Genomic DNA, 12,781 nt, shown 5'->3' on the forward strand with positions numbered 1-12,781 from the left:
GCCCGGGGGCCGGATCCGGCCCAATCACCTTCTAAATCCAGCCCACAGACTGTACGGGATTCAGCGTGTTGTTACATGAATTGAATGTGTCCTTTTATTTAAAATGCATCTCTGGGTTATTTGTGGGGCATAGGAATTCGTTCATCTCCCCCCCCCCAAAAAAAATATATATAGTCCGGGCCCCCACACCGGGACAGTGGACCGGCCCCCTGCTGAAAAAGTTTGCTATATTGTGATTAATACACAATATAGCAAAGTGGTTTACAGCAACAGAACTGGAGGGGGCGGGGGGAGTTAAAACCAGACATCACTTAACCATTATGAAAGGATCATTAATTTCCTGCATAGGCCAGGCAGAATAGAACAATTTTCAGCAGGGGTTTAAAAGTTGGCACAGAAGGTGCTTGAATCTCTGGGCGGAAGGCACTGAAGGTTCTATTTCTTATTTTCAAATGAACCTCTATGAGGCTGAAAATTCATTTATCAGCACGGTGTGGGTCCCCCTCCCCACGCGCATCGCGCTGCGGTTGCTCAACCACCTGCTGCGTCCTGTCCCTTCCTCCCGCTTTTCCCCGGCCTCCTCCCATGTTTGGATCCCGGGGACAAGAAACCCCTTCCCTTCTACCACAATGTAGGAAAAACCTCTCTCAGAAAAGCTTAAGCAGACTTCAGAGTCCTTCCCCTCGGAGCCCTTCCGAATCCGCGCAACTTGCGCGCCTGCCGAAGCGCACGGCTGGGAGGGGCGGAAAAGAGAGAGCAGCTGGAAGAAAAAGCCCTTCAGGCCATCTCGTCCCCGCCGTCGAGTCTGCTGGTGTCTGAAGCGAAAATGCTCCTCTGGTTCCCCAGGCGATTGGGGGCGGTAGGCGGAGAAGGCGAGAGTCTCAAGATCCCAGCACAAGGGATGAGGAAGTCGCATGCGAAGGAGAGAAACCGAAACGTCGCAGAAAGCCTCCAGCAGGCTTCGGCGTCCTGGCAGAGACTGCGCAGCTGCTTAAGCGCAGGGGTCGGGCAGGAGCAAGCCGCGGCAGTCGCGGTCTCCGTCACCGCCGTCGAGTCCCCTGGTGTCTGAAGCTGGTCTCTGCCTCTCGGGACTTCGACGGGGCGAGCGACTGAAGCGGGCAGGGAAGGCGGCTGGAGAGGCCAGAAACCCGCGCAGAGCTTCCCCACCCGAGGGATGTGGAAGTAGCCCTTAAGGAGAAGGAAGCCGCTCTTGCAGGGCCTTTGGGTGGGGGGGAAATGCTGTCGGTGAAATGTTTTCTGAGTTGCGCTGGGGACGGGTGCTTCTCTGAAGAGGATTCCTTCCGCTCCGGTAGAGCATCCCGGCTGCCAAGTCTCCGCTTGTTCCGTGGCGCCAGCCGTGGCCCCCTGAGTCTCACCCCGGCGCGCTCTGAGGAGGGCGAGTTGGAGAAGTTCCCGGTCGAGCTGCTCCGCCACACCTGCGAGAGCAGCGCCGTGGAGGTGGCGCCCGAGGCGCGGAGCACCATCGACGGCCGGCGCCAGGCGGACAAGCGCCTCCTCCTCAGCAGGCAAGGTAAGGACCTCGGGAAGGGGAGCCGTTGCTTCGCCTGGATCTCCTATGGAAACGTTGGCCGGGAGAGGGGAGGTTTGCTTTCCGGGGTCCAGCTGTACAAGCGCGTGGCGACAAAATTGGAGGGACGACTTGGGAATCCCCGGGCTCTCTTCCTATATTCCCGCTTTGCTCTCCTTCTCCCTCTCATTATTCCATTGCATCACCTCAACATGGCCATTAAACGGCAGGGACGACATTTCGAATATATTGTATCTCTCTTCTATGCGTTATTCTGAAGAACACTTTCTTACTCAACCTTCCTTTGCAACAGTTATTTTTGAAAAATGGCAAGCCGGGCTAGGAAAGACTTGCCTCTATCTGCGGCCTGGGAGAGTCACTTGACCTTGAAAGTTGGCCCTGGGAAATTAGGCAGGCAAGCGGTAGGATCCCGTATAGGGAAACTTTTCATACCCTGTTGAGGTTCTCGTTCTTTTTATGCTGATGTCAAAACAAGCAAACAAGCAAACAAACGTTTCTACAACAGGTAATTTGCAAAATGCCACAATGTCTAGTGATGAGATGATCCACACGGGAAGGAAACATCTATGGAAAATTGCTGAAAAGGACCCAGAACACATTTTCGAAGAATGTGAGAAAGGTCACAAATTGCCGATTAGAACTCGGGAAAGGGGGATGAAAACTTGTCACCAATTTGTGGAATGCGTAGAAATGGACACTTGGAAACAGAGGCGGTCGTACAAAATGCAGCACAAGGTGAGTTTGGTTTAGGGTTCTTCCTAATCCTCAAGGACAATGAAATTTTTCCTTCGATCACAGTACAGCTATGTGGGATTATAAATAATTGTCCTTATTTTACAGAGTGGAATCAAATTTCAATCCAGATTCCTGCCCACTCGGTGCTGCGGTGAGAAAAAACCCCAGTTTGTAGAAGAAGAAAGCAGTAGTCAGACAGATGAGGCTGCAGATTTTGGGGGAAGTGTCCCGTGTAGCAGGTGTCCCAGTAAGGTAAGGGACTGGACTCAATCTGATTTGCATTACCACCCACAGGAATGAGGAATACATGGATACTTTCAAGGTGAATCTACCAAACTTGAAATTCAGGTTTACTGTGGAAAGTAATCTGTTTGTGGGAATGTTAAGGAAGATAGGAGAGGATATATTGTTTTGACATTATCCCTCCTCATGCTAGTGGGAAAACAGCGGGGGGGGGGGGAATCCTTTTGCACCTTATTGGAAGCAAGTTGATGATTCGTTAGAATCATTTAATTAAGCAATCCAGTCTGCCTTGTCCAGTCTGGATTGTTCCTGGTAGGTTTCCCCTTTATTTCCCTCTTAAAAAGTTTTACTCACATTCAGTTCACAGCAGTAATCTGAAGGCAGGCTTTATCTTGTGGTTACAGTGAAAAGAAGTCTGAGCTACATCTCAGACTTTCTGCTTTTGGGCTCCATCCTATGTGAAGGTTGAGCCATGTGCTGGCTGAGAGCCAGGAGAGCAAGAGTCCAAGAGGCAGATGGTTGCGTGGCCAGCCAGGATCATGCCCATCTACCTGGTCACACAAAGGGGCAGGAAGAAACAGAGCAGGTATGACAGGAAGTCCTCTCTGTCTGGAGCCACATTCCTCTGTGTGTCCATTCTAGGCAACAGGAAAATGTTGTACTTGGCTGCTCTAGTAATAATACATCCCACACTTTTTAGAATCGTTGGTGTTGGTTTGTGTGTGTGTCAATAGATAGTGGTAAAGCAGTTTCCCTACAGTTGGCAATGGAAGTAAATAGAATTGCAATTGACTTTCTGTACTATCACACTGTGATTTCAGTTTCGGGTAGAATCATCAATCCTATTCACATTTTACAGACGGTCCACTGAATGTTATCAATTTGAAATCCACACTTTTTTTCTGGTGCTTTAACATTTTTTAATCAATGCACATTCAGCTTGTAGCGGAGTTCATCAATTTCAGCCTACCTTTGTGGAATGTCTCCTATACTAAACTGCCTGTTGAGGATTTTGGGGGAAGAAGGACATTCTTATTTTCAGATGAGATTGGGTGGGTGTGCACGTGAATTGGCATCAATATTAATCATTACTGCTTTGTTAAAGGCTCTTCCAGGAAAAATAATCCCAGAGGTGGTTCTGGATTTACAAGGGAATCATACATCCTACAAGTGAGTAATTTATCTCACACATTTTTCAGCCTACCTTCTGGGGAATGTTCTGTAGACTCGGCTCATGTGGGTCGCACAATCATGATGAATGTTGGTGTTCTCTAAAGCACAGCCAGGTTACATCTGTAGCTCCACATTTATGTGGCAGATCACTAGCAGTGACCAAGATCTATTTCAAGGAAGCTGTGGGTCAGCTACTATATCAGATGCAAGAAAACCAAGGATGAATAACCACAAATTTCAGGCAGTGTTAAACTTTTACTAGATGATATGTTTTACCAAGCAAGCACATAGGACATGAGTTATGATTTCTCTCAACAGCAAAGGAATGTGTTCCACCCCCTTCCCCATCTGACTTTTTCATGCTTGCTTTCAGGTTATGCTTTACTGAGGCTGGCTCTTTCCGTTGCTGTTATACTGATCTCATATTTGAGGTGAGGGGAGCTGTGACCATCACATACCAATTTGACTCATGGCCTAAACACCTGAACAGGTGGGATGCATGGAAGTTGATGGTTGCCGGCCCTTTGCTCAACATCCAAGCAGATCCAGTCGAGTCTGTGTCAGCTATTCAACTTCCTCACTTCTTGTGTCTTGCAGGTATGGTAAGAGAAAGCTTCCATAACCATTGTAACAAGAATCCTAAATGGGATTGACTATCATGGCATGGGAGGGTGAAGGAGACTTGGCTTCCTAACCTAAGCTCTTATTTTCCCCCACTTGTAACATGCTGGTCCCTCTTAAACCATTTTGATTGTGAGACCAGCAGGGCAATAAGCGTTGGGTTTGACTAACATTTATTCAGAGTAAACCCACTGAAGGGAATGACTAAATGGGTCAATTCATTTCAGTGGGTAAAGATTAGTCATTTGGGAGGTAGGACAGGATACACATCCAATAAATAATAAATGGTAGTTGAATAGTTCACGTGAACTTGAGTATACACCTCTTCAGTGTTTACACACTCTTCCGAGGACAAAATACCTCTGCTGTCTATAGCCCATGTTTTCTGGTTTCCACCTTGGTAAATCACTGCTCTTGATTTGCATTATGGGAAGACGTGCAGATGCTCCTTGAACTTTAGTTCCCATTCCTTACTACCAATTCAGATAATAAATGCTGCTGTGTGGTTTGAATTGCAGCTATTATATTCCAAGGACCGCTAGATCCATTGTGGGTGCAGAAAGTGAATCTCAATCCAGACAAAACTGTTGATTAGCGGAGTTCTAAGGGGCTGGCAGAGAAGTCTAGAGGACCATCTCTGGCCCCCAAGACTGAGGATGCCCACCTTTGCTGCAGTGCCTCAGCTAAGGAACTTCTTGTTGCAGTAGAGCCAACTTTTCTTTTGCCTTTAAGCAGATGCTTCAAAATTCTGTTGTTCATATATGCATTTGGCCTGGATGACCTGTGAAGTTTTTTTGTTTATCAGCTCCTGATAATTTAATGTCACTGCTTTTTCTTGGGGTTTTTGAAATTGCTGGTTTTGGATTTATGATTTTTATTACCTAGATTAGCCTTTTTGACATGCCCCATTTGAGATAAAAAGACACATGTTTTTGTTTTTACAAAATATATAAATACTTCACCCTACACATCTAGATAAGCTCATTAAAATACAGCCCAATAACTAATGCCACCTATTTTGATATATGTTTGCTCAAAAAATTTTTTTGCCAATTTAACTGCTTTATATATGGCTTAAATTAATGCAGTCTGGCACTTCCCACTTGCCTGTGCAATAGGAACGCCTCTTACAGTGTTCATGTCTTACAGTATTGGAATCTGGGCAACAGAGAGCAGATGCTCATTTGAGACAATTTGTGCTAGACATAAAGCAGCATCTGTTATCACAGGCTATCAAAAAAAAGCAAGTTAGTTATGCAAAAAAAAAGGCTGGATAAATTGATGGTCAGCCCGTCACTTGAAACAGCATAACAGCATTCCAGTGTACAGTATTTTGAACCTTCTGGAGTCTTCAGGAATGGGTGAACTAAAGGTCGTAAGAACTAGGTGCCTCCCTGAGGGCAGTGGGTCTACAGGCTAACTACTATTAAACTGTGTTTCATTTGCATTCCTTCCTCTGATAGGTAAAAAGGGTTCCCAAGTCCGTATAGCACATTTTGTCGGTAGGATGATGATTCTGCAGAAGCCAGCCAGAGTGGGACCACTTCATGCTGTGTTGGAAAACCCCAAGTTATCTCCTTGTGGAGCAGTTTTCAAAAAGTTTTGGTTTAAGCAGAAGATAAAGGTGCACGCTGTGGCCCTGCTCTATGAAAAGCTGGAAGTCTCTGCTCCAAAATTCCACCTGTACCTCCTCCCCAATGACTCTTCCTTTAAAAAGGTAACCAGGAATCTCCAGTTCTACTAGGTTCTACAAATTTGCAAGATGATTAGCTTGATCCTGTTGACCAGAGCAAAGATCTGGTCTGAAGGCATATGAAGCCATCATCTTGCTGAGGCCAAGCAGGTCAGGGTTTGGTCAGTGCCTGGGTGGGTGGTTAATTAGGAACTGCATGTGTGGTTTCTTGGATTCCATGGTGGAAAAAAGACAGGGAATCCATTGACCAAGATTCAGTACTGAGTGTCAAAGTGACCTAGTTTTCCTTATATGTTGTTAGTCTCGGAAGTGTTTACCCAGAGAATATCTGAACCTCTGCCAGTTCAGTTTGTTGGAAAATCCTCCAGCAGTTTGTCATCTTCTTTGAATGTCTGAAAAGTGACTTTGTTTGCTCATTCCAGGCTGTCCATGAGTATGAAGCGAAGTGCCATTCACGAAAAATGCAAAAAAATCCTGTGACCATGAAACCTCTTAAGATTGGCTCTCGCTTCTTTGTGCAGAAGTTAGATGATGTCACAATCTATCCGAAGGTACAGCGCGAAGAGGGTGAAAGGTTTTGCTGGGAGGGTACCTAGCCTATGAGGTATGAGAATAGGAGAAACTCAGCTCAGAGCTCTTCAGCCTTTTGCTTACCCTCTTGAATGGAGGGCTAGGTGGAAAGCTGTGGGTTAAGCAACATTTGCACATAGAATCATAGTCAGAAGGAACTTTGGGGTCATCTTTTCCACCTGCCTCTACAGTCCACCTCCCTGCCCAGTGCAAGCTCTTCAAAGGATGCAAATACCTGTTAAATCCCTTTGGAGATGACTGTGCAGCCTCTTCTTAAATAATGCCAGTGAAGTTGGGGCCACCACCTCCCAAGGCACTGTCCCAATGGTAACAACTGTTACCATTAGGAAGTTTTCCAAAAAGTTTTGCCAAAATCCACTTCCTTGCAATTTCCTCCCATTTTTTTAGTCCTGCTCAACAGAAAAGTCCATCTTTCACTCATTCTCACAGGAACTGAAGTTAAACTACCTGAATGCAGACATGAAACAGCAGTACATTGAACTGTGTGCTCAGCACATGCAGGATGAACTGGAGCTCAACCTGATAAATAAGAAGGATGAACTTGTGTGGAAGGCCTGTGTGCGACACGGTGAGCTTTGATTGAGAGAGGACAAAAGGTTGGACCATCCATTGGGAAGCAGGCTAACGGAGGACATCCCAGCCACATTCCCCCTCTGATTTCCTTTTTTCTGTTATCTTTCAGATGAGTTGACTTCTTCTGTTCTGCCCCCAGCACAAGGTAAGTTTTATTTATTTATTTTAATTGTTTATTCACTTCCCCTGTGTATGTGCTTGTATCCCATCCTTCTTCCCAATAGGTGCAAAGAGTAAGCATTTAATACTAGATACTAAGGCAATGCAACACACACCCCAACTGGAATACAATTCAGGATCAACCTTAGTGATCCACATCTGGTTCAGTTCACATTAATATGGATCTGGCCCAACCCAATCTGGAGTCCTGATCTGAATTGCAATCCAGAAAAAAACAAATCTTCAAAAATCTCATTGGCTACATTTGGAAACCAAAAGAGCTATAGCCTTTTGTTTGTTATTTCACATAGGTGGTGAAACTTGGGAAACATGAGGGGATGAACATTGCCAAATTTCAGACAGGGTAACTCTGGATTAGCCACCTTTAAACATTTGAACAAGGAAGGACTCCATGATTTGACCAAAGCTTGAGATGAAGGATTGATAAGGACATGCCAATCATAGTTTGTCTAACTTCCCTCTTTTCTGTCCCCTTTCAGAAGACTTGACGCCTTCTGTTTTCCACTCAGTACAAGGTCAGTAGGAATCTATAATATGGTCTCATGTAACCAGAGGTCAGTCTCTTGCAGCATCTTCTAAACCTCCCCCATCCTTTTAAATGTGAATTGTTCTTCTTTTGTCTGACAGATGCTCCTCCATCCAGCTCCTCTGACTGCCATTTCATTGAACAGTATCGGGAACAGCTGATCCAGCGGACCACCAACGTTGCAGCAGTCCTGGATATGCTGCACGGCCAAATCCTGGATGAAGAACAGTACCAAAAAATCTCTTCAAGGGAAACTAACCAAGAAAAAATGAGGGAACTTTACACGCTGGTGCCTGGCTGGAACCACTATTGCAAGGATCAGCTCTACAAGGCATTGAAGGCCAAAAACAGGTTCCTTATTGCTGACCTTGAATGGAGCTGAGGCCGCAGAAATGGAGAGATCTATCCCAGGGGATCCAGTTGCATGCATTGAATGATCTCATGCCTTCCCTTTGCACTGAATTAAGGAAATCAGCCCTGAGTGCTCACTGGAAGGACAGATCCTGAAGCTGAGGCTCCTATACCTTGACCACCTCATGAGAAGAGAAGACTCCCTGGAAAAGACCCTGATGTTGGGAAAGATTGAGGGCACAAGGAGAAGGGGACGACAGAGGACGAGATGGCTGGACAATGTTCTTGAAATTACCAACATGAATTTGACGACACTGCAGGAGGCAGTGGAAGACAGGAGTGCCTGGCGTGCTCTGGTCCATGGAGTCACAAAGAGTCGGTCACGACTAAACGACTAAACAACAACAACTACTGAATCCATTAAGCTGTTCAAAGCAGAATTTCCTACTGCCTGAGCCTCCATCCTCTTCCTATCTTCCTATCTTACTCACACACACCCGCAGCTGGGGTTCTGCTTCTGCTTTGAATCTGTTCTTCTGTGCAAAGACCGTGGGAAGGACAATTTGAATACTGCCTCCAGAGCCTACCAGCTCTATGAAGAATTCAGCGATATCCTTCCCACCCGACCCTTCCCTCAAGGCCCTCAACCTAAACGCCATCGGGCGCCTTCGGCGGGCTCTGGAGTCCCAGTTCCCCGGGCAGCACTTCGGCAGAGGCCGGGAGGGAGAGCCCCGAGGAGAGGCGGGAGAGGAGAAGGAAATTCTCGAGAGGAAGGAGCCCCAGTCGCAACAAGGCTGGCGCGCCCGACGCAAGAAGCCTCCACCAAGCCCCGCCTCCTCCCTTCCGGAGGACAGAAAGGGAAAGCGGAAGCTGTTAGAGCAGAGGAGCTTCCTCAGACGGGAGGAAAGCGAAAGCAAGATGAGAATTGGAGCCCGGAGCTCCGGACCCGCCCTCTTCCGCCCGCGCCGCCAATCGGAGCCGACGCGAACGGCCGGGGAAAGCTTGGAATCAGAGCGTGTTCCTTTAGCGACCCCTGCTGGGCTCCGCCGCGCTGTCGGGGAAGGACAAGAGCCGAGTTTCTGTTTCTCGCCTGCTGCTCGGCGCCCTGCGGGACTTGCAAGAGTCGGATCTGGGGAAGTTCAAAGGCGGATTGCACGCCCTCCCGCTGCGAGGGGGGGGAGGGGGGAGGGCGGGGCGGTTCGTCTGGGTTCCCAGAATGGGCGCAGCCAAGGAGGGCAGGGTTCCCCCCAATCAACCCAGCCAGATGGGCGGGGTATAAATAATAAATAAATAAGTGTGTGTGTTTGTGTGCATAAAGCTTTCACCTATTGAATGTCTGCCTGTCATGTGTCAAAAGCCTCTGCCATGGGAGAAAAAGAGATTAAGCGGCGGGCCCGAGGTTCGCTCTGACAGTCTATCAGAAAACCCGAGCGGAATATATGAAAGTCTCGCGCCTTAGGTTTATAGAAAAGGGACGAGGGGTTGCCTGTGTGTCTGATTTCTGTGATGTTTACAAGAATAGACCAGCGCCTGGCTGTTCGCATGGCTTTCCTCTTTATTTCTTACAAACCTGCTCCGTCCCCCCAAGTCCCCCCACCCCTATCTCTCCCTCCTGCAAGAGCCGTGTGTCCCTATTTTCAAAGGACAGCCCCGGATTTACAGGTTACTGATTTGATCCTGGAATGTCCCGCTTTTCCTTAGGATGTTCCTGTTTTCATCGAAGAAATATTGGCGGGTATGGAGTTTTGCTACCCCCAAGCCAAGGAGATAGAAGTAACTAGGGAACCTTTAGAAGAAACCTAAAGGCAGCCCTGCATAGGGAAGTCTTTCTTAAAGTTTAATGTTGTATTTTGTTTTTATATATGTTGGAAGCCACTCAGAGTGGCTGGGGCAACCTGGTCTGATGGACGGGGTATAAATACGTTGTTGTTGTTATTGTTGTTGTTCCCCTATTTTCATCAGAGAAATGTTGGAGGGTTTGCCTGCACAACTTGGCACCTGGAAGAAACAGGCGCGGCAAGGTCAGGTGATATCTGGTACGGAAAATTTCTTGTCAACCCCCCCCCCATTGATTTTTAATTTTTTATTATTATTATTATTATTATTATTATTATTATTATTATTATTGCCTGCAAAAATGGTTTGACTTAATTTCATATTTTCTTACAAAGGAATGTGAATTCTGGGCCTCTGATAACAAGTAGGCAACTGTGGACAGATACCTAAATCTACAGGATGGATTGTGTTTTGGCTTGTGTTATTTTATTTATAGCAGGCAGGTCCAACTCTCAAGAAACTGCGATCTACTGGCAGTGACAAACGTTGTTGAGCTTTTTGGAGCCTTTTGGGGGGAGCCAGAGTTGTTGGGCTTTTTTTGGGGGGGGGAGATCGCGGGGCCTCCGAGGAGGCTGCCTGCCGTCCTACAGCTACACCTGCCTTGATCCGCCCCTGCCTGAGCGCCTTCTGTAAGGAAATGTTTATAGTGGGAGAAACCGTCTCTGCCCAGCTTGCTAAGAAAACAGACAGAGAAAAGCGCGAGAGCCACGGGGGAGCATTTCCACCACTTTTTGGAGCTTTCACTCAGGCCACGCCTCTCTCCTCCCGCTGCACCAATCCGAGTCCTACATCCCCATCCCCCACCCCAGGCACGATACCGGCTTTCAATTTTGCTGCTTTCGCGAAGCAAGTTTCGTTTCTTGCTGGCACTGAAGGAGCGCCATGGCGAGGAGCGCGAAGGACCGCCTGCTGGACTGCCTGGAGAACTTGAAGGAGGGCGAGTTGAGGAGGTTCAAGGCTAAGCTGAACGGGTTCCCCATCTCCAAGGGCTACGACAACATCCCCCGAGGGCGGCTGCAGGAGGCGGATGCGCTGGACCTCAAAGATCTGCTCATCAGCTTCTACGCCGAGGAGTACGCAGTGAAGCTGACCGCCAAGGTGCTGAAAGCCATCAACGGCAAGGACCGCGCCGAGGAGCTCCTGGCCGCCACTGGGAAAAGTAAGGAGCGGCTGGGGAGGGAGCGCAGCGGCCAGGGTGATCTTGCGCCCCTGGCAGAACCGTCCAGATTGCGCCCCCTAGCCACGGAGAAATTAGCTCTCTCCTCCAACCCTCTCCCTTCCACCCATTCAATTCCTCACGCATTTCACCTTGCAAGGAATTCTTTCACAGACAATCCAATATTTAATTTATTATTTCTCCCCCCCCCCCAATTTTTTTAATTAGTTTTCACAATATTATAAACAAGCAAACAAACACACAACACAAACAAACATAAATCATAGCCTTATTGAAAATTACAGTTATTAACTTTGTTAAGCGACTTCCTCGCTTCCCCTTGGTTGAATTTCATTGCATGTCCTTTTAACGGTTTTCCAAATCCCAATTTTTATGAAATTTAACTAAAACATTAACATCCTTAGATCTTCACCTTATGGAATTAAACATATTAATTCATCACTTAAATAAAATCCTTTATTTATTATTTCTTAGTAAAATGTTTTCTGGGGCTGCGAAGGACCCTCCAGCGCAGCCAGCAGGTAGAGCGCCTTCTTGCCTGGGGTCCACCCCTTTTCGACTCCCATGAGCGCAGGAGAGCTCCCCTCCGCGCCCCAACCCCCCGGGTGTTTCCTTTCCTGATTTAGCAGAGGAAGACTTTCCTCCGCCTTTGAAAGGCATTTGCCGGCAGCTTCCCGGCCCCTCTTGATTCCTCTGAGCGGCCAATGCCCCCTGGTTCGAGGCAGCCGTCGGCGGATCTTCCTCCGCTCCCCTGAGGGCCCTGGGTCAGTCGGTTCCGCGGGACAGCCGCTCCAGCTCCCTTCTTGTCCTTCCTCCTCCAGGGCTCAGGATGCCTTGCAAGAGCCAGGGGAAGAAGGTGCCGCCGGCGCAGGCAGCCGGGACAGAACGCACACCCCAGAGAGGACGCACAGCCCAGAGAGGACACGCAGCCCCCCGAGGATCGGGCGCAGCCCAGAGTGGAGGCGCAGCCCCTGGAGGATCGCTCGCAGCCCAGAGTGCTTTCTGGCTACCCTTTAGCTTTGGCCCTGGCGGCGGTGGATACTAAGGATCGCGAAGGTGGGTCTGGAGGGGAGCGAAACTTTTGCCTCGTCCCGAGTTCGGCGAGTTGCCACGAAATGAGATACTCCGGTGGTTTAAAGCAGCAGTAGAGTAAAGGTGGTTGAGGTTCATTAGCGCTTTTGCTACATTTTGGGGAAGGGGGACGACTTACTTAGCAAAACTGGGGAGTCCGCTCTTCCACTGAAAGCCTCCTTTTGCCGCATAACTGCAAGATCAGCAAGTCCTAGGCTCTGTGGTTTAACCCACAGTAGTAATGATGTATAAGTGATGCTGGGTGAAATGTATTCTGGGGATTTGGGGAAAGTTTTAAAAGCCAATGTTGCCCCATGCTCAGGGTTCTTACTCTCGTGGGGACCTGTTGCGCAACAATAAAGATCTTGGTCTACTAACAGCTGTTTTGCTCTGGCTTTTGGCTGGAACTTCCTTCCATTCTGACCACACATACCCACGGGCTCAGTCCCAATGAGCTGGGCA

General features: G+C 48.0%; 2 protein-coding genes across 4 annotated transcripts; both read left to right on the forward strand.

The window, feature by feature from the left end:
* The first annotated feature begins 989 nt into the window (after positions 1–989).
* On the forward strand, positions 990–8,967 carry LOC310662777 (caspase recruitment domain-containing protein 8-like). Of its 3 annotated transcripts, none has more exons than XM_083409881.1 (11): positions 990–1,531; positions 2,055–2,284; positions 2,390–2,536; positions 3,633–3,697; positions 4,074–4,297; positions 5,785–6,038; positions 6,437–6,581; positions 7,006–7,173; positions 7,288–7,323; positions 7,838–7,873; positions 7,986–8,967. In XM_083409881.1, the coding sequence occupies exons 1-11, from the start codon at positions 1,237–1,239 to the stop codon at positions 8,264–8,266; spliced, it is 1,881 nt and encodes a 626-aa protein (XP_083266007.1). In that variant the 5' UTR covers positions 990–1,236; the 3' UTR covers positions 8,267–8,967. The 3 variants fall into 3 exon arrangements, with proteins under 3 accessions (XP_083266007.1, XP_083266008.1, XP_083266009.1); XM_083409882.1 differs by having other exon boundaries at positions 7,841–7,873; XM_083409883.1 differs by having other exon boundaries at positions 6,437–6,565; positions 7,035–7,173.
* Positions 8,968–10,705: 1,738 nt separating this feature from the next.
* Positions 10,706–12,417, forward strand: LOC310662817 (pyrin domain-containing protein 1-like). The gene is made up of 2 exons (XM_083409971.1): positions 10,706–11,230; positions 12,070–12,417. Exons 1-2 carry the CDS (start codon positions 10,954–10,956, stop codon positions 12,291–12,293), a joined length of 501 nt encoding a protein of 166 aa, XP_083266097.1. The 5' UTR covers positions 10,706–10,953; the 3' UTR covers positions 12,294–12,417.
* The last annotated feature ends 364 nt before the right edge of the window (positions 12,418–12,781 follow it).

Source organism: Podarcis tiliguerta (genome assembly GCF_965153285.1).
Source record: "Podarcis tiliguerta genome assembly, chromosome: 13".
NCBI classification, from domain to species: Eukaryota; Metazoa; Chordata; class Lepidosauria; order Squamata; family Lacertidae; genus Podarcis; species Podarcis tiliguerta.

What these genes read in the sequence shown, in the direction of transcription:
- LOC310662777 (XM_083409881.1), top strand. Translation starts at nt 1,237, where the DNA reads ATGCTGTCGGTGAAATGTTTTCTGAGTTGCGCTGGGGACGGGTGCTTC. An exon ending in CCTCCTCCTCAGCAGGCAAG is followed by an intron (nt 1,532 to 2,054) that starts GTAAGGACCTCG and finishes TTTCTACAACAG; the next exon opens with GTAATTTGCAAAATGCCACA. An exon ending in ATGACTCTTCCTTTAAAAAG is followed by an intron (nt 6,039 to 6,436) that starts GTAACCAGGAAT and finishes TGCTCATTCCAG; the next exon opens with GCTGTCCATGAGTATGAAGC.
- LOC310662817 (XM_083409971.1), top strand. Translation starts at nt 10,954, where the DNA reads ATGGCGAGGAGCGCGAAGGACCGCCTGCTGGACTGCCTGGAGAACTTG. An exon ending in CCTGGCCGCCACTGGGAAAA is followed by an intron (nt 11,231 to 12,069) that starts GTAAGGAGCGGC and finishes TTCCTCCTCCAG; the next exon opens with GGCTCAGGATGCCTTGCAAG.